The sequence below is a fragment of the Dromaius novaehollandiae genome, chromosome 3 (assembly GCF_036370855.1).
Source record: "Dromaius novaehollandiae isolate bDroNov1 chromosome 3, bDroNov1.hap1, whole genome shotgun sequence".
In the NCBI taxonomy this organism is placed as follows: domain Eukaryota; kingdom Metazoa; phylum Chordata; class Aves; order Casuariiformes; family Dromaiidae; genus Dromaius; species Dromaius novaehollandiae.
Genome location: NC_088100.1, coordinates 85,124,468 through 85,146,668, shown reverse-complemented (window position 1 = coordinate 85,146,668; position 22,201 = coordinate 85,124,468). Strand labels below are relative to the sequence as shown.

General features: G+C 36.4%; 1 protein-coding gene across 1 annotated transcript in view; it reads right to left on the bottom strand.

Annotated features, from left to right (window-relative positions):
• Positions 1–22,201, bottom strand: part of RYR2 (ryanodine receptor 2) — a 470,020-nt gene that overhangs the window by 277,356 nt on the left and 170,463 nt on the right. Inside the window, exons 6-8 of the mRNA XM_064509351.1 lie at positions 5,398–5,472; positions 4,481–4,559; positions 3,361–3,473 (exon numbers count right to left, since the gene is read on the bottom strand). Of these exons, the coding sequence (XP_064365421.1) occupies positions 3,361–3,473; positions 4,481–4,559; positions 5,398–5,472 (267 nt within the window). The remainder of the gene's footprint in view (positions 1–3,360; positions 3,474–4,480; positions 4,560–5,397; positions 5,473–22,201) is intronic.

Here is a 22,201-nt window from a genome sequence, read left to right as displayed (position 1 = left end):
AATTAATTAAATTTCTAAACTGTTTAAAACTGGCAATTTTGAAAGCTTCCATGGGATGTCGTTAACAACATATATTAGGTATACCTCGGTGCAGCAGCATATTCTAAAAATGTACAAGAGGGGGAAAACACACTGGATAAATTACATCTGTTCACAGGCCTGCATTGCCTCAAGAAAGGAAACAGAGCAACTCCAGGTTGAACTTAAACAGCGGCAATATTTATAGCAGAACATCTTTTTGCTCTATGCTAATAGGGTTCAGCAGAGCCAAGTTTCCTCTCTGAAGAATCTGGCAACAGTGCAACTCATACCTTATATAATGCCACAAGCTCTTATATAAGTGCTTTCCTCCAGAAATGCTATAGAGGAAAATAAGCATCTAAAATCCCATTATATGGGTAAGGATAATGAGAGTCAGAGCAACTTGCCCAGGGACACTACTGCCCAGAGTCAACAAACAGCCAAAATCCACATCTCTGGACTTTTATTTTCTTATTTTCCTACTAACCTTCCTATCGGTTTAGCACTTGTTCAATGGAAGCAAAAAAAAGTGTTCAGGGCAAAAAGATAGACTCAGTCTCTTAAAAACCTCAAGTTCCTTGACTGGATTTAATAATCTACTTGGTCTCACTGTCAAAGTGGATTCATACAAATAACTTTACCTCTCCACAGTCCTAACTACTGTAAAAGGTATCAGTTGCTACATTCCTTTAAGTGCAGTAGAAAATAGGAGCTGTAAGATGTGTACAAGATGTCCTCTAAATGAAAACACTGTTATTCTAAGAAACTGTGCTCTTGCTTTCATACATTATTGTGGCATTTCTACTGGACATAGTAGAAAATAAAAACTTGGTGTATATGTTCTTGCCAAGGAAAAATGTATACACTTTTACAATACCTTGTTTTATTTACAGTTTTGGGAAGGATAAGGGTGGCTGTATAGGGATGAGTGACTTTTTCTGAACTAGATAGCTCAAAAAGAATCCAGAATACTGTATTATTAACTCTTAGCTGTTCCATTAAAATAATGTTGGTGAAACAAGGTTGGTAGGAAAGAGCACTGGAGCATCTGATATAGCTGGGAAAGAAAAGGGGAGGGGGCCGGTTCAAGACACACAAGCTGCTCTTCAGGTCCGTATGGAAGCACCAAGCTACAAACTATGGTCAGATAAGGAACAATTTTGGTCTCAGTTAAACTTCATTATGTTAAACAATCAGAGCGGCATGTTACTAAGGGGAGAAGTGAAAAGGCTGTTGGCTTCTGTGAAACAGAAGAAAGTACAAGCAGCTGTGTAGAGGGAAGGGCAATGTTCACTTGTGCAATAGTGCAGTATTAGCCGGGAGTGGGCTTTGGGAACAACCATGATATGCCATCAAGTCAGTATCTCCGAGTTCACAGTTTTTAGAGTTGGGAACTTCAGATTTAATATACAGCTTTTGAAGGTATTTTATATGTACCCTAAAGGAACAAGACTCGGAGCTTAGAAATGGAGAGACAGCTTTTATGAAAAATATTTACCCATTGGTAACTGGCCCTTTGAATTTTAATGTAATACAGTCAAATATTATTGCTTTATTTACAATGCTAATATAAATCCTGAATAAGTAGTAGAAAGACAAATATTTTTATCATTGTGAAGACATGTAGTTCATCAGCTCTTAATTTAGACTGGAATCATACCCATTTATAAAAATGCGGGGGTGAACACTTGTTTAATTTGTTCAGTCCTTACTATCAAACCAGATCTGAATAACTGAAATAGATTTAATAACTATTCATGAAAATTTAACTCTTAACCATTTCATGACTAAAATACAGAGGTTAAAATATGACAAGCATACATCTGAGCAGCTTTTCTCTACAGTCAAAATATAATTTATTTTGTGTATATTGATACTTTGCATGGAAGACAGTATATGCATTAACACTATGGGAGCTATACAAATTTAATATGTTGAATAAAATCACTCTCTGCAGTCCACATCATGTGTCTTGGTGCATAAATGTACATATGACAGAAAAGAATTAACAGTTGAGGTACAAACTCTACTTAATATAAAATGTCCCTGATTTCCTAACTAGAGTGGCAAAGAGTGACAGCTTAGAGATAGAGAGATACTGGAGAAAAATTCAATGTCTTTAAACAAAACTTTTTCATTAACAACTTCTTTGTGAATTTTGTCTCAATAAGGTTGCTTTTTCAGTAAGTCTAATTAAAATTCTCTAATAGTAGTTATTAAAAATCATTTTAAAATGTTAAGATGATCTGAAAGTTGTCAGAATGTCTACTTAAAAAAATAACTCACTGAATGAGTCATGGCATTTCTAATTAAAAGTTACTACATTGTAATAATTATATCCTCATTTTTCTATTTGTTTCCAAAAGAAGTGGGAAGTGGGAACATTTTCAATTCTATTAAAAAGACAAATCATGATTTTTAAGTGATTTTATTTCGTTCTTCGTTTCTTTTTCTAAATACTGTAAGAATTGTTTCTGAAATAACATTTCATACTATAAGGAAAAACTGAAGTAAAGAATATCAAAAAACTTTAATATTATAAGCAGAACTGAGACAGCCCTTTTGACTAAAGTTAAAAGCACTTCCCCTTAAAAGACCCTATTTTGATTTGTACCTACATTTGCCAGATCATTGAGTTTGATTTTTACAGAAGCTTCCAGCAGACTGCTTTTCTTTTGATTTTTGTCATGTGGTTTTTTTCCGGATAATTTAGGTGTTTGCAAAAGCAAGAATACAAAAAAAGAAACATTTCTTCTTAAAGTGTTGAACAGTGTCATCAGGACAAATGGGAGATACGTCACTGAGGTTAAAAAACATTACTTAAAGCAGCGGTAAAAAACCGTTACTGCAGTAAGTTTAAAAATAAAATCGTATTTTAATTATTTTATATTATGACATGTCAGTAGAAGCGCATATTATACCATATTAAAAAAATAGCATTTTATAAGCTTTAAAAGGCCTATGTTTGTAAGATACACATTCGGTATGTAGTTTTAATTCATAAACAAGAGCGCTGTTAACCTTAGAACACTGACAGAGACTCTAAACATCTGAACTTGGATGAATTCTTCTTTTCTGTATTTTCTTTTTCTTCCCTTGTTTAGTAATTTTTCAACTTCTATTATTGCCATGAATGCGATTTAGATCAATCACATATCAGTGCCACACTTTCCAGACCTACAGCATCTTAGTTTGCAAAAGAGCATCAAGCACCAGCTTAAACACCATTTCAACCTATACTTTTGTGGACGTGGGAATGTAAACCAGATTTTGTATAACAGCTTTATTAACTGTTTTTCTGTAGAAGCAGCACTGTACAGATATTCTTACAGAACTTACCAAGTATCTTTCTGAAGAGACACTGACTAAAATAAGATCATCTCCAACACGCACTTTTTCTCCTTCTGATCGTTGCTTGGAAGCTGGATGGATGGTCCACCAGCACGCCTCACCTATATCATTATGGATTAACCATAGGGAAAGAAATTAGAAAGAGAATGCTCGAGGTTATTGCCATTTCTTTCACGTTTATCTCAGTCCTAAAGTCTTGGCCCATTTTTACTTGAGTAAACCAAGTGTGCATGTGTTTTTCATAATTAATATCATTACTGCAATGTCTCATAAGAAACTTGGCTGGAAATAACATACTCATGCAGAAGATAAAACCACCTCTTCTGCACTGGAACCATGATTCCAGAGTTGAGCAAGGAGGAGGATCTCCATGATTTTTAGGAAATCTGGTCCAGGCTGTTCTTGCTAAAGAACTTCCCTGTCACTGTCCCTCCAGGTTCTGGGAATGGAAAACATTCCACTGAGAACGAGGACAAAGGTGGGGAGAAACCCATCACTAGGGACAATTGAAAAATCTAAAATAATGCTTAGAATAATATTTTAATGACCGCCCATGTTCAAATTTCATTATGTTCCTCCACTTTTATTGACAGTCACTGTCCCTAATTCCTTAGAATATTTATAAGCATTAAATTCACAACTTCTGTTCCCATAATAAACCTTCTGATTCCAGATATACTTCTTGCAGAAAAAGCATGCTTTTTGGAAAAAAAATTTTGATCTTGGAACTGCTCAATTGTTGCTATTATTATTGTTTTTACTCCTAGCTAGAACAAAATAATTCAAGTTTACAAAATTCTCTGCAGAAGCCTTCTATAGTAATGATAACTTGGAAATATTCTATTACCTATATTCAATATCACACGTTTAAACTGACATATCAATACATATATTAATGTTTCATAGAAAAATCTACAGAATCTCTAAGAAAAAGTAAATATAAGATAATGAATATGTAAAACATAGACAAATAATATTACCATAGAAATATTAACTTTTGCTTCTTCAGCCCTTTAAAATAGCTTTTATTTTTAAACAGATTTATAGCCCTCTATTCTGATTTTCAGAATTATATTCTTCCTTATATAGTCTTTAAACTGGCATTTACCTGTTGTATCCTCTTGCAATCCTACATCAAATGCCAGCTTATCCATTGAAGAGCGAGATGTAGAGAGGCAACACAGATACTACCAAAAGAGAGGAGGAAAAAAAAAAAAAAAAAAAAAAAGCATGTATCACTAGCATGTATCACTAGTTCTGCTCCTGTCTGTTAATCAGCTACAATATAAAAAGCCATCAAACTGCTAATATAGGATTAACAGTGAGTCTTAAATTATCCCCACTAGTTACTCTCAAGAACATAAATGCCTGCAAAACTGAATGGTGCTCAAGGTGCACTGCTCAATGGTGCTTTCTTGACCAAGAGAGATGCTCTAAAATAAGCTTTCCATCTCTATCCACCTTATCTTTCTACTGAGCTGAGGACAGCAAGAGTGGACATAAGGGAATTGGCTGCAGTGAAGTTCAGCTCCTTGAATCTTGTAGTTGAACAGTTCTTACTCTATAGTTGAGCAGCATATAATTCATCAGGGGATTGAAAAGAGTAAGGCTGCTGTCCAAAACGTGCACAAGGAGGAATCTCCTTTTCCAGTCAGCCTCCAACATATGTTCAGGTTGCCAGCCAGATGCCAGCTGTGGATTCAGTCACAGCTTATCCAATATGCAATATCCAAGGGAAAATAAATGAGAAATCACCAACTCAACACAGACTGACAGAGAACAGTTATTAATTACTTCTCATCAGTATTGAGCTAAAATGAAGTTTCAGCACCTACCCAGAAATGACCAGCTCACTTTTCTATTTCCAGGCATCTGCCCTTCACAAAGATTTCAGTAAGCTGAGAGGGTGGAATACCTCTCTGCTGTGAATAATTCTCCAGATATTAGTAAATGGCAATAGTCTGGGTGATCTCAAGTAGTTTTCAAAGGTAGAAACTATCTCTGCTGTCAGCTCCTGTTACATACCATGCCGCTGTAGGAATGGCGCAACAGGATCGCGTGCCCATAGAGCAGTGTTCGATGACCACCACCTTGCGCAGACTGAAAAACAAAGAGAAGTGATATACTTGGAATAAAATCAGATCTATCAAAAAAAAACCCAAAAAACAAAAAAATCAATTTCTGAACAGTCTGTATCTGCCTTGTGACAGGGAAGTCTATTTCTTGATAAAATGCAGTTCAGGGATTAGCTCAAGTAGGTAGTTTCATGAATGTGTTCTCTTTAGCTTTCATTGCCTCTGAATATGTTGAACTTTTAATCAGAATATATTAATTCTTTGGGACAGACCTTAGGTAAAATTTGGACAAGCAAATCTAGAATCTACTGACTTTTTCTATTAGAAAACCTTGATTACACTCATGAGGGGAAATGCTGTATTTTGTAGTCAGTCACAAGCTTGGTATAAAATATAATGTAGAGGCTTGAATCTTATTTCCTTGGGCTGAAAGCCGACTGCCTATAGAGAACAGCAGCTTTGATGCATGTCACACTACCCTCTGCACCCTCATGTGTTGCTAAATCTCGCCATATCACCTCGTTCTCTCTTCAAAAGACATTCTTTAGCACACCATGGTATGCAGAGGAAGCTTCCAGAGGATTGTCTCTGTTTTACCAGCAAAATATGAATGATATTTCAACCACATTCAAGAGTGCTCCAGAGTGCTTGCATATGCAAATACAGCATAAATCCTGACTGAAACAAAATTAAAGTAATAAAATTTGCTTTTATCAGAAAGAAACTGCAACTTATTTTTCACAATACTAACATTATGGTTTCTGGTTATGTATAATCAGTTTATCCACTTATAACAAGAAGAAATAATTTTGTTAAAGCCCTAGGAACCTTTTAACATCTGCTGCAGATTTATGGACCCCTCAGACTGGCTGCAGCTGACTGACACTGGTCAGGAACAAAGATGGGCAAAGACTTTGCTGAGAGCACAAGTCCACAACTTCTCTGATAGAACACCTCACAAAACATCATGCACGTAACAGTCTTCAAGCACCACCCATAACTAATATTTTAAAATGTGACAGCTTTGTAAGAAGCAGTATTATTCTCTCACATAGGACCCCAAATTTAATTTCTCACATACAGCATTTATTGCCTTTATCATAGTAGACTGACTTTCTATTTGACTGGTGCATCAGATTCATTACAGAACAAATAGGCAGCAATCATACTCTGTTATCACCCTGGCAATTTCATTTCAGGGCTGAAGACTAATTTCACTGAACAGCCACAGTGACAATACACAATTTCTCCTCCGCATTTACTAGTTGTCCTTCCTTAACATTTTTCCATTAGCGTAATATTTAGCATAAATATCATCTTTGAGTTAGCTGGTTAAGGAAAAAAAAAAAGAGTTCAAATAATAGTAACTTCAGCATTTGTAAGAAAGACCAATGAATTAGCTTTTATCTTTACCAAGAAGTGAGCATCCTGACGGACACAAAGGGTATTCTGAATTTCAGAAAAATACCTAACAGCGAGTATGCAGGGAGGCACATTCAGTAATCTGTCTGGAAGACTGAATGACATGAATTTCTATTAAGGAAGAATGTAAGTCATGGTCTTCATCACAGACACACTGCCTTGACAGTAAGACATCAAGATTTACCTTTCAGCTACCACTACCGCCACCTTCTCCAAAGGCATGAGGAAGGAAGACAGCAGGCATTTGACAACGTCCGGCCCATTCGTGCCGAGCGTGAACGCTGAATGTCTGCTGCTCGTCACATATGGAAAGGGGAAAAAACTCCTACGCTGATACCGTCTTAGCAGCATTTCAGGTTCGCCCAGAAGCTTGAGAAGCAGCAGTCATAATTGCCCAACGAATAAAGTCGTGAACAGGGACAGAAGTTTGAAACCTCGCCTTCAGTAACATTTTTGTTGCAATTACAATGTACTACTAGCTATCAGTCTGGTATCTGACATACAGATGTGGGTGCCTGCTGTATGCAAGATGAGAGGAACACTGTGATCAAAAACAAAACCAAATAAACGCATACCTGGGTCATCTTGCCTTTGTTTTGGCCAGATTGATTTACCTGCCTAACACTTATTTCCTTAAATGCCCATTTGTAGCTGAGCAGGAGAAAGGCTGGCTCCAAAAATTTTCCATTATTTTTGTGAAAAATGTGGGGAGTGGTTTTTTAGATAAATTTCCCAAAAGGATTACAATAATTCTTTATAACCAAAATTATTTTTCCCATTAAAAGAAGGCAAGAAAGTTTTCTGTTTCTTAGTTGAGAAGCAAAGAGTTACTCTGCAAAAAGCATTCTGACCATCTTCTACCTAAAGGTTTCTGAGAGGCATTTATAATCAAGTCATCCACATGGAGGGAAAGTGAAAAGATGAAATGTAAAAAAAAAAAAAAAAAAAAAAAAAAAAAAAAAGCGAAGAGACTGCAAGAGAAAGCTGACACTATGAAACTGCCTTGTCTTTTTCAGCCTACCTTCCAAGGCATGCACATAACCATAAGCCAATGTCCTATTTTAGAAGCTCATCTGGTAACTATTTAACATTAAATATTTATTTTTGTACCAGAAACTGTGTAGGAAGTAGCTACTGGGCTACAATTATCTGCTGAAAGAGATTTGATGTGAAAGAGCCTTTGATTTTCAAAATAGTCCATTCCAACTTGGAATGTTGTGGAGAACTGTAAATTATCCATGTGTAAAAAAAAATAATAAAAATAAATAAAATTTAAAATTAACAAATAAAATTCTATGGCAAAGATGCAACATTCCAGGATCATGTATTCAACTGAAGTTTTATCAAGTTTCTAGCAATAGACAAATAATAAAATTTCAGAAGACACTGCAAATAGGACATTTTGGAAGCAAATAAAAGATACTGAAAGACACATTGTGTTTAAAAAGTTCTTTATGGATTTTTTACCACAGATGCTCCTCAAATATTTCAGACATTCATCAAAATGGCTTTCACTTGCACCTTTCAATTGGAAAGAAGAAAATGTTTGGTGTAATGTTTAAATATAAAATTTGTTTCATCTTTTTAAAACAACTCCAGAAAAATTATACTTCACCCAAACTACTACAGGTAAATGCACTTGCTTTCTCTAACGGTGTAAATCAGCGCTAAGGCGAATCCATAAAAATTCACATCATGTTATGGTCAGTAAAATAACCTTCTCCAAATTATACTTCACTGTTAGCATAAATGGGCCTATCAGCTTAAACGGAACCTGATTGCACCAAATTCTTATATAAAAAGAGCATTTCTGGAAATTTACTTTCAAAAAAAAAGGTACATCTCAGATTTTTAAGCTTTTTTTTTTCCTTTCTATTTTCTCCTCCTCTAGTTTGCTTGTTCTGATGAGGTAAGGTCTGTTTTTACAATGGTTTAAATTGAAGGTATTTTCAAGGCTATATCAAAATATAAAGAACTACAATAAATGTTTTCCTCTCAGAAGAAAACAAACAGCAAAAGGGAAATCTAAGGTTACAGCTACCATCCTGACTTTAATTCAATCCACATTGCCCACAGATTTTTGCACAAATATATGAATAACATGATAACATAAAGAGTCTATAACAACCACATTATGTATCATGAGTCTGATTTGCTCCATGTTTTTTAGTTTCTAATTTTCAGAGGCATTTCTAAATCAGACAACATGGTCCCTGACTAAAGCCAGGATGGAGAAAAGACACATTCTTGTTCAAAGAATTCATCCGCTGAAGTTCTACAGGCTGTGCCACAGAGCAGCATCAATGATATGAGCACAATACTCCTCTTCTAATTTTACAATCCAAGAATTTCAGTTTTAGAATGAGATTTGAAAAGCTTTCAGAACTGGCTTACACCATAGTCAATAAATTGAGATGGAGAGCAGGACTGGATCATTTCACATTGCTTGTGAAAAATTCATATAAATTGCTCATCTCTAGTCTAATATTTCTGCATCTCAAATACAAAATTAACTTGGAGTCATCTCATTACCAAAAAGTCATTGCCAAAATAAAAGCAATTTAGAATACAATAGCAAACAATTACGAAGCTGAAGAAATTAGCATTCAAAACACATAAATGGTTTTCGAGTTCACTGCATTGCTAGAACAGGCAATAAGAATAGACTACTAATATCTGAGCTGCTTAATTTGATGCAAAGAGTGTTATCTTGAAATAAAAATAGAGAAGGGAAAGAAATTTAAACTGGGAAATATTTCTTTTGCCTGCTTTTTCTTATTACTTCATGTATTACTGAAATAGGCTTAGAACACCAAGAAGAACTTAAAAATTACAACATACAAATGATCTAGTAAAATGCGAAAATGATGCAAGCATCATCATAAGAAACATTTACAATTACATTGAAAAAAATTAGTATATTTTACTGTGGATACCAATCCTGCAGTAAGAATGTATTACAACCCAATAAACCTTTTTTATCTGTATAGTTTTGAATATGCCCAGATATATGCACAGACATGCAATCAGCTGACTAATTCACACAGTTGGGCTTGCATGACTGTACTGGTTGCTCCAGTGCTACACTTACGGCCTGACAAGCGGAGCTGCAAGAAATTAAGCCTGGTGACACTAAGCAAGTGCTTTGGGGCATTTATGCTGCTGGCAATCTCACTGGCATGAGAATTTTTTTTAAAAAGTGAATAATCTGTGACACCCAAGGAGATTTTGGGTCAAATACCCATTACTTTTCCATTCTTTTCAAGAGAAAGCTTTAATTCTGCTAGAGAAAAGATTCCTTAGGCCAGTGAGTACACCTCTGTGAGCAAATGCCTGTGTTGCTTCACTTGTCTGTGCATTCCCCATATGAGTAAAAAAGGAAGAAAAACCTATCAGCTTCAGGAATGTACCAGCAAAAGATGAATATGTGAAAGCATGTTCTAAAAGAGGGTAGTTATTCCAATATTTTGTGCATGTGGAGACACAGCTCTAGTAACTTTGCCCCCATTCAGAATTGTAACGCTTGAGAAATCCCGACTGCAATTGCATTTAGCGTGGGGCTAGTCAGGCAAGTCTAGTCACCCGTGAAAGCAATTAAAACCTACCACTAGTACTGAAAGTGTCCTAGCAAAACAGGAGCCGAAGCCCATTCTCTGAAAAATCACACAAGATAGCAGAGGGAGCTTTTAAGAACAATGTAATAGCTTTTCCTGCCTGCAAGATGTCATTTCATGATGGCCGTGTAACAGCCAAATGGAATTAGTGGCACATGTTATAGGGAAAATGAAAGTGCAAAGATTGAGTGATGCAAAAAACCAGTTTTGATGGAGTTAAAAATCAACGGAAATAATAAGCTACATAACATCAATAGGAAAGCCTTCAAATATATAATCCATACAATTTACAGTAATGCATAGATTCACACAACCTAATCACAATTCCTTTGAGCCTAACGTTTCCTCTGTGCCCTAGAACAAGTCCAAGGAAACACTAGACATATGAGTCTAGATGGAATTTGACCGCCCCTGAATATTGCTCTAAATGGCTTTCTAAAAAACTGCAAACACTAGGTAACAATTTTCATGGCACTGAAAATTCATTGCATATGATAGCAGTTATGCAGTAAAAGAAGTAGCTGTGTGTTCCTTAGTTTATTTACTATTTCCATACTTATTGCCTTCAGAAATACCTTCCAAAGCAAATACTACAAGATGAAGATACAATTTTAAATACGATGTTTTAATGGGTATATGTGATATGTACACTGGACTAAAAACAATGTTCTTTAAAACGCTGAGTACTGACAGTTTATTAAAATGAAGCAATTTTCTCAAACAAAGCCTAAGTTAACACATTATTTCCAAAGCAAACTGTACAATCAATGCCACACTTAATTTATTCTTGTCACAAACTTAAAATGCTAACAGCAATTCAAAGTCACAACACACAAAAATGGAACAGTGATTTCAAACCTAACGACTTGAAATTTAAACATAAAAATATTGCGTACTTTTATTTTTAAAAGTCAACCTGACAAGTATGGATGACGGGGAAAGCTAATCATTTCCACCTATTTCAACCATCTTGTGCTGAAAACAGACGCTGGAGACAATAGCATGCCGAACAGAGGACACCTTTACTTCCATAAAAATACCTGCAAATATCAATACAAAGTATTATTTCCTCCACCAAGAGAGTGCTTTTCAAGGTTCCTGAAGCTACCTAGTTTGTTTCTAACAAATATTTATAAAAATCATAGAATGAAAAAAAATCCTGTCTCTAAATACTTACTTCGAAGGCCCAAGCAGAAGTGTATAGCTAAACAGAGCATGTCTGATGCTCCCCTGCTTCGCACGCTTTTAAATGCCAAACCAACAGCACCACAGACAGCCGGCAGAAGATCCCCCTGAGAAACTGCACCCGCAGCTCATGGAAGCTCCTCAGACTCCCGTCATCAGCTATAAACCACCTCATGCTGTCAAATTTTCCATTCCCGAACAGTCATTACATTCGGAAATCATATTTTGATCCATTAGCAGGAGAAATCAAACATGAAATGTGGGTCTGATCACAGGCATTGACTGGGGGGGGAATCAACTACCATCCATCCTGAGTAAAAGTACATCTAGGTCTTGAACTAAGCTGCTGCCTATCAGAAGCGGACATTATTCTAAGATCAGAGATGTAAAGCAGTTGGCTTCAACTTCTCTTTACCAATTGCAGATAAAACTTTGCAAAGCAGCAGATTAATACAAGTATTTGGCCTGAACTGGCTCTTGAGAGAGAAAACTACAAGGACACAGTGAGAAATATGCGCTTTGTTTATACATAATTCTTTCGGGTATCCTGGATTTAAGCCAATTAAAAGCTACCATTTAGTAATATACAAGATAGAAAGAAAAGTTTTGAAAGCATCTGGAATAAATTTAGATCTTGAAAGCTTTCACATGACTGTGTTTGGATGAAATCTTACGAGCCTGTCTGTAAACTGTATCTCTATCATCTGTGACTGGGGCAGCTAGGCTGAGTAGGCACTTGCTTTACCAGAACAAGAACTGTTCTAGTGCAGACATAGAAAACAAATTTTGAAGTCACTTTAATTCTATAGACTATAAATATTGTAAGAACACAGGTAGATTACAGTATTATGACTGGAATTGCTACCAGTTAGTACTGTGAACTTTCTTGAAGATGAGAATAGCCAGCCCCAATGCCTCAATTCTTTTTTTAAAAAAAGTTGTAATTCTAAAGCAAAGACAGACAATACAGCCCATGAGACTTCTCAATCTTTTTGACAAACACTTTTTAATTGTGCAATTTGTGTCTAAGAAAATTAAAAAGATACAGATTGCAAGATGTAACACAAACCATAAAAGCCTTCCCAAGGCATTTCTAATCAAATAAACATGCCCTACACAAATTCCTAATCATTTTTGTTACTAAGATCTATATAAGAGATGCTGAGAGTGTAAAGCGATGGAATACAGATTTCCAGGAGGATATCTGTGGATCCAAGCAGAACCTCATCTTCTACGCAAAGAATTTATGTGGAAACATAAAATAGCTATAACCTACCAAAAGCCAAGTTACCTTCTTACAGTCTCAGATACCACTGGGAAGCATCTGGGAGACATCTGGATGCTGCTGCATGCTAGACTGGATGTTGCATGCAGACTTGTCCGACGAAAGGCTCCTTCAGTTGAATACCAAAGAGCATTCAGCAGCAATACTGACTTTTGCTGCACTGAAAAAGACTTTGCAAAGTCAAACAGTGAGAGTCCAGGGAAACCTGCAGCCCTGAGTTGGTGGCAGATGCCCCTGTGCAAGGGGACAATGCCTAAGCATGGATTACATGGAAGGAAGGGAGCTGAGTGTGGAGTTGCCAAAATGCCTAACAGAACAATGCTAGGAAGTTTCCAACATCCAAATTGTAAAGGAGGCAGGTATGGCCACGTGTCTCAGCTGTAAGCCCTCACTTAGGAGCAGGAAAATTCCACGAGGGCAGAGTTAGCAGTGAGGTGTCAGAAATTGGGAAGAGACCGAAAGGAACTGGGAGAACAGGAGGGAAGGATGGCTCATCTCTGAAAGTGTCACTCTGTGGCTCTACATATATACATTTACATGATGCTCCAACCTTTTCTGTAGAGGACAGGATGCTTAAAATGATTAACTATTTCTACAGTAATGGTAATGTAAAAACTATTCATTCTGTTATTAATATGCAACTTTTTAATCTGTTCCAGCCCAATGCTGATGGAGGCCAGTATTTATCTAAAAACAGCAGTGAAAACGCAACCTTACAAGTTGAGTAGAATTAGTCACCTGAATTGGACAGCACCATGGATATGTGTTCTCCAAGACCCCTCATTCCCCATGATTATATCAGTCTTTTTTAAACCTTTTTCACACCGAACTCAACTTCAGATGACTGATGAGTGCTTTCCTCTAATACTAGGCAACAGCCCGCTTGGAAACAATGGGCAGGCTCCTTCGCTTTTGACACAAGTACAATCAGTAACTGCTTCGGGATAGCTAAGAGAATTTCTTGAGGATAAAACATGAAGATTCAGATTATTTCACCAGAGGTACCTAAATACTCAATAGAAATAAAGAGGCACTTTGGACAGTAATTCAACCCACCTAAAATCTGAGTCATTCTTTGATGATAGCACCACTTCTCCTTTTGATTACACAGGGAACTCAGGATATCTGTGGTTTTAAATCAAGCATTTCAGTTTTGTGGGATGAATGCTGGCCAAAGAGCCCAGAAAACCCCAAGCAGTGGTGAAACCAGAATGTGTAAAAAGAGGCTGAGTCACTGCAGAGCTTGTGAAGTAACCCCGGAACAGTGCTAGGATGCTTGTGAGACAACATGAGTCAGGCAAACTAAATAATTCACACTTGGAATAGCAATGCTAGGAAATTACATCTCCAGCAGCATCAGAGAACTTGAAAATGCCACAAGCATAAATGACTGCAAACAAAGTTAGAGTGTGAGCCACAGAGTTTTACATCTTCTTGCTTATAAAAATATCTATTTTTAAAAAATCTTGACCAAAAAAAAAGGAGAAACTCTTTTCCAAACTAACAGCATCCAGGTGCTGCAGTCTTAAATATTTCTATGAAAAATGAAAAAAACTAGTGGGACCTTTCTGTGATTAACATGCTCTTGGGCTGCCATTTCTAGTGACTGGCACCAAACCCATAGTGTCTGCTTCCTTAGAATTTAAGATGCAAAGTAAATTGAGTCACTGGCATGCCGCATGGTAGTAATACATTCCTTCACACCTCTCTAACCAAATAGCAACACTAAAGGGTAAATTCAAAACAGTCTTAAACAATTTCTCCATTTGTTTCACTGTAGCCTATACCATGTTACAATGGAATATCAAACTGGAAGATGAACCCAGTCAGGCATTATATACATTGTACAGCATTCTAGTCTTTACACTTTATTTTTTAATCACTATTTAGTCATGCTATTTATATTTATGGCACTCCATACAAAATTGTAAGTGTAAAGTAAGTCTAAAGCTAAAACTAAAAATATAGCTATAAATATAGGTATAGTATTCCCTTTGGAGAGTTGTGTAATTGATGACTGTACTGATATTTCCTCTTAGATAATAATAGCCATTCTGACAAAAAGAAAAAAAAAAGGGAAAAAAAAGTCTTTCATTGATATGGACAGCCCTTAATCTCCTGTGCAGTAATGCCAAGCCAAAGAACAGGAAAGGGAGTTTAGCTAAACTATAGTTTTCCCAAGGATGTTTTGCTTTAAACATTACAATACAGTGTGTAATCATGCTTTATATAAAAATATTAAAATCTGAACCTGAATAAATCAACTGGCTAATAAAAATCATGAGCATGTCTCATTCAGTTTAGAACACAGAGATATTTTACAACCTATATTAAAAAGACTGAAATCACTGGTAATGATGACAAACATTTATGCCAGCACGATGCTAAATGGTCTTGATTTTGATTATATTGGTCTGTGGGAAGGCGGCAAAAACAGCTATATAGTTAGAAGCACATCAGACTGACCTCATGATTAACATTTCCAAAACTACATTTACGTTACACTTCCCCAGCAACGAGGAGCAGTGAAAAGCAGACACAGTAGTGAAAATAAATCCACAATAAATAAGAATATTGATCATCTGCTTCCAGCCATCTATGTAAAACAAACATTTATATTTATGGCTGAGGCAGTATTTCCATTATAAACTCCTACTTTCAAGCACTTACAGCAATTTGGGAAAAAAAATGCCCAAGAGGATAAAATTCATTGATTTTGCCCCTAGCGTAGAGATGATTTCTCTTCCTCCCCACTTCCCCCACTCCTCCTGTGGAAGAGATAGAAGAAATTAATAAAAATCGTCCTGATTGTTTTAGAGCTAAACAAGTGGAGGAGGGAGGCATTTTTCATGGGTTAAGGACTGTGCAGAAGCTTTTTCTGTTGCCATATGATAGAAGGAATGTGAATCATCTTTGTCACTTGAAGAAGAAACTCACAGATAAAGAAAAGGACAGACAGCCAAGTGGGAGGAAGAGATGGATCAGCAGAGGAGTCATGTTGAGAAAATTCTTCTGACATCATTAAATTCAGCCCTTAAAATAACACCATTTATCTAGTCCAGAATTCCTTCCTCCTGGACAGTGACAATGAAGCAAGCAAGACTCTACCATAGAAGAACGAATTCTTTGGGGACAAAAAACAAATCATTTTAGAAGATGAATTGGGAACAGAGACCAATAAATAAAGGCAAAATTAGAAAATGGATAATCAACACATCTTGGCCAAATCACAGCCACTCTAAATGTCAGTTTTTCAAAGTGCTTTGAGGTTCACCAAATGCTTCCTCATAGTCTTAAAAAAGGGTGTTGAGAAGCAGAGTTCCTGCAGAGCCAGGAGCATGCTTACTGACCCAAGGAGGTGAAGTGTTGGTGTCACCCAACACAAAGGCTCCCCACTCACCCCCATGAAGACACCACACAATCACAACAGTGTTCTCACTACAGAAGAAACAGCCTGTTGTCCCTGCTTTATAAAATGCCCACGTTTCACTGGAACATTCGTTATCCAAGCTTTGTATCAAGAATTCCTATGTACCAAATAGCGTTGCATTCTCACTGAAGGGGTGAGGATTAATCACACACAGTAACAAAAAATAAGGAGTAGAGGCAATAAATGGAGAAAATAAAACTATAAAAGAATCAAATGCTATCTGTTAAAATTCCTTAAAATATATGTGTTAGCAGTGGTTGAGGAAGTGTTCTATTGCTTTAGACAACTGACGAAGAATTGTCTTAAAATACTGCAGTAGAGTTTTCTGTCACTGTTAAAAGTTCACGTTTTGATTCTGTGGAGTCCCTCTCTCCATAGACAAAGATGCCTGCTTTGATCCTCCATGGTCTAAATAAAACTGTAACCCCAAGCCAAGCTAAAGATGCTGCTAGATTTCTACAAAATTCAGAATGTGCAATTTAATGCATATTTAATTAAAGTTTGATGCTGATGTTAAAAATAAAGAAAAATAATAAATTAAGTGAAAAAGCAAGAATTCATACAAAGTATAATACTGAACGTTCAACTTGCTTACCTTCATCATAAATTTCTGTAGAGCCATGAGAAGGAGGGGAAAAAGAGAAAACGTGAAATGAATATTTGCTTTCAGGTGCTTAAAAATGGGATTTGTTTTCCCTGAAATAGTGAGTGGGCTACAAAGAACTGCAAACCACACTTAAAAGGAGCATTTATCATTGCAATTAGCAGATAATTACAGTATGTGTTAGAAAGCAAAACAGCTGCTCAGAACAATGCTTCATCATTTATTTATGCAATAATTTTCTCAGGTTTATTACTTTAAATAATATATCACATTAAATACTTATTATCATGTAAAGGTAAGACACAGAACAGGTAAAACAGCTACTATACCTGATCAACTATTACAACTTGCTCTACAGATAGTTTATAAGCTCAATACAAGTTAAAGTCCTGCAATCAAAGTGCAGTGCTAGAGAGCAACGCCAATACTGTAGTAGCTTCCCATATGAAAATGCACAATAAATTAGGAAAATGGAAAATGAAACTCATATTTCATGCAGTGATTAAAAAAAATTTCAGTGCCATGCGACTGAGATCAGAGAACTATGGGAATCTTAAGAAAGTTATTTTTCAGAGAGCTCCTTAAAAACAAAAGGAAAGCTATATGTTATGTTACAAACAGTAAACTGTTTTTTTGTGCGAGTCCTATGGCCACCTTCCTCTCTTTTGACCTCATCAGTTCTTGTTCTGATACCTCAAAATTTGAACTTTGGCAGCAAATCCCTATCCCACACATAAAGAGAGTCTACCTAATTGAAGTGCTTCCAAGTAAGACCGGGTGCTTTCATTTCATACATGCTTTTGCAAGAGAAGCTATCCAGCTGTCAAGAAAATAGTATCTGTTCTGAAAGATGTCTACCTTGTTCTAGATTAAAAAAAAAAAAAAATTATGACCTAATCATATCAAAATGTCCAAAGAACTCTCTCCTGGAAAGTCTTCTAGGTTTATTTGATAGTTAGATATCTGGAAACAAATTGAGCAAAACTGAACATCCGGCACCCTTGCCACCTCCGTTCCATAAACTGAGTATTTAAAATATATGTAGAGATTAGCAGTATGAGCATTTTGGTGTTATTATACATCATATTTGTTATAACCCCGACATTTTCTTTGCTTTTACTGAGTGGCTCCAGCAACTAACCAGAAGTCTTTGCGGAGCTGTCACAGTGGTGTGTAAATTCATTAATACAGAAGCCAGCTAATTACATGATTAATTCAAATTAATGTAACCTTTCCTAGACTTGTCAACACTGAATTTCATTTGTCAATACGTTGTTTATCAAGAAGATTAGATCCATCAAAAAAATCTCAGCCTTTTCTAGTTGTCATTCACCTATGAATTTTTATTCTACCCGAGAACTGTACAACCTTGCTGCTTATTCATTTTACAAGTATATTAAACACCAGTCCTTCTGCAGAACCTTCTGGTTCTCTTACTGATCATTTATTTTAACTGCTTGTTTGCAATCTCTTAGCTAGCTTCAAATTAATGTGAGTACATTATCTTTTCCCCTGATTACTAAAATGACCCAGCAGCTCCTTGTGCCGGATTTTTTTGGAAACCCAGATTTACCGATTCATTTTCCTCTCTTGACATACTGAATGAACTGTAGCAGATGAGAGAGAAGCAATTTTCATTTGTCTGTCTCTGTCATATTGTGTTCTTTGGAGTTATGCTGGTTCCTGCATAATTTCCAAGAAGATTATGTGTCTTTCCTAGAGACAGCAGGCGCCGTGGACAGGCCCCTCAGGCTAGAAGCACCGGGAGGGGACAGCAAGGGAAGGCAACGCTGTGCACCCCTGGGCTCCTGTCCTTCTACCCGCTGCTTCAAAAACTACTACAGGAGAAGGAACACCCTCAAAGCTCATTCCTGTTGTAAAAACACTTCCTCTTCATGGCAAACTCTGATACACAGCTTGTGCCTACGAAGGGGGACAGAGCATCACTGTGACACGTCAGGTCAAGGCTGAGAAGTTCCCTGCCAGGAACTGCCGAGGACTCGGCTGCCCACTACCGGCAGGCAGACCGGACCGCAGGCCTCCATGCATTTCTGTCGCTCCCCTCCACGAGAAACTTCCTAAATGTTTTCAGATCAGATCCCTCCTTAGCTACATGAGAATGCTTCCTTCCCCAAAGTTAACTTTCAGGTTTGGAAAAAAAATATATATATATATTTTTTTTTTTTTACCCTAAAACAAAACAACAGAAATAACGCACTTCAGATGATAGGCAAGTAGGCTGTTGCACAAGACACTTTGCCAGCCTGGCCTCTGTGGAGAGAACAACTTTCTATTCCTTTGCATTTGCTCTCTGTGCCTCAGAGCGGCAGTGCGCACTGGTTCCTGCACTAAGATTAGCAATTCAAAACATATATTTGAAAATTAAACAGACCTATAACTTGAAAATTCATAATTTTATTCCAACACCTGTGTCGTTCTTGAAAGGTATTGTTTACTGATTGATACCAAAGTGTTAAAGTGATACAAAATGCAGACTGATACGGTCACTAAGTACAAATGTATTATTTAATAACTACTCACAGCTAAAAGTCAAACAAGAAAAGATCAAATTGTGATGATGTTATTTTCTGTTATACACAGAGCTCCTAGTCCATCAGTGGAGCGGCAGCACTGACAGCAGAATTTGGCCATGTGTATCTATGAAATGCTACGTTCTACACTTGCTAACAAACCATACAGTTGTATGCAATATCAAGTGTAAAAATACCCTAAAAATAATAAATCTCCATTCTTAAAAACTCTAAGACTGAGCTTGTCTGCCCCGTGTACATTTGAGCTGTTGTGCAGACTTACTTCACAGTCAACAAAGAGACACAGGCACTTCTAGAGTGATTCATCTGATTTACTAAGGTGACATTTACTTTAGGATGAGACAAATTACACACTAAAAGTGTCTGATTCTCTGCCTTGACTATATTAGGAGTCTAAATAATTTGCTAACCCTGCATTGTCTATGGTGCAAATGCCTAAACCACCTTCAATATCTGAAGAGCTCATCAGTTATTAACTAAGTACAAAACACCAAGATTGCTCTAGACACTGAAATTCAAGAACCCACTGCAGGCTCTCTACTGAACACTTAATAGCATGGAGCAAGGTGATACTTGGACTTCTGATGTATTTCTGGACTACAAAAAAAAGTCTCTGTGTTAAATCCCATCTTGTTGAAATCAATGCAAGTTTAATGACTAACTGCATTAAAGACAGCATTTCACCTCTACGGTTCACTTCTCCAAGTAATCAAAATGTGTTGTAAGCTTTAAATGCACCTATTTCCCTAGCATCCTGTTTTTTCAAAAGTTATCCTGAGCAATAGGGTTGATATTTAAATATAACTGATAATTGGATAATCATATTCCACTGACTTAAGTCTCAGCTGCACACGCTATTTGATCTTTTTGGAACAAATGCCTGTATGAGTGCTTTGTGTCATGTGAATACTATCCTTATGGAGGAACTAAACTCTCAACATTCAGCAGCCAAGCCACCTGTACGGCTTGAACTATGACTTTACACAAAAAAACCCACATTGAAAAAGCTTCTGATCCTTATGCCTTTGCAGAATCTGGGATGTTGAGATTTGAGACACATACTACCCATCATTGCAACCATCATCCTGACTGTTCTCAAAAAAAAAACCCTCAAAAAACAACAAAAAAAACACTGAAGAAAAATGGTATGGATGTTTTCTTTGAGGACACTAAGGATGTGCTACTACAGCTGTTTTGGGCTATAACATCATTTGACTCCTTGGACAGCATTTTGGTAGCACTATTATGATTGTTCAAACATGTAACTTTTATCCCCATTTTTCATTAATTCTTGGGCTCTCTGGCTAGATGAAAAGAGTAAACTAATACTACTTTATTTGGAATCTGTGACAGCAAAGTTGCCAAGATTATCTTTTTCAAAACCCTTTAATTTAGAGTTTAGCTCTTGACATATTCCTGTAGAAATCTGCTTACGCAGAAACATACAGTCTTTAATCTAACCTAATCAGAACATTAGTATGGAAAAAAAGTGAACTGAAAAGCAGACAGTTTTCTGTGGTCCACAGTAATTAGTATTGATACATGGACCACAGCTTGAAATTTTCAGATCTGTAATATGGACTGAAAGAAAAATACCAAAGGAATCCTAGTAAATAATTAGGAATCCTGTTATTTTATTAAAATAAGTTTCAGTCAGATCCCCTTTCCAGATGGAATCAGTGTGAAGAAGTGTATTTAGAAAATGTTTGTATTACTTTGTCTTTATGGTATGAATTAGACTTGGGCTTCAGCAAACATCTGCTACATTATACAGTACATTAAGGATGGAAGTGCAGATATAATTGAAACTATAGCAGTAGGTGTGGCAATTTCCATATTCCACACATTTCAGTAAGACTGTTCATTTCATATGACAGTGCTATCTCCCCCCCATCCTAAATTTTCCCATAAGAACTGTATGAGGATAACACAGTGGCTCCTGGCAATACTGCTGATAGTACTCCCCATATCGAGTAACCTGAATGCTCTTTGTCATATCTACAACTTGAATGAAAATTCTTTAGAGTGGGAGATAAATATTTGTGTGCACTGAGCATATTTCCCCACAGTAATATGACAAAAACAAATCTATACTTAAGTAAGAGCACTTACTGTGAACAAAAAATTCTCAAAAAATGTACAAGTCCTTAGATGAATCATTTAATGATTTTAAAAAAACCACACTAATTATAATGCAAGAATATGCAACGAGTTATTTTAAACGGTATTGAAGACATACTGCAGCCACTGTTTCCCCCTGATGAAGCTTTGTTTTGCTGCTCACCCAGAACTCTACAATAACTCAAACTTGCTTCCTCTAGTCAGAATCTACTTAGAAGTTCTTGCTATATTCATCAGGTCCAAATTGTCCTCAAAGACAGAATTTATTCTCTTCTTCTCAACCCACTTCAAGAGTATCTGTAATGAAGGTAATTATTCTGAAAAGTGTCTGAAGGGTGTTCTCTCCTCTTATTCTCCAAGTTTCTCTTTTCCAAAGAAATTGGAAAATAGCTTTCCTAGCAGCATAAAACTGAGCTAGCAGAAAGATAATTATTTGAGAGAAAAAGATTAACCATTAATTTCAGCAGAAGAGTTTCATCTGTGTCTTTAAATGTTAGAGAGAATCCTACAATGTTATAGTTAACACAGCTTTGTTATTCGC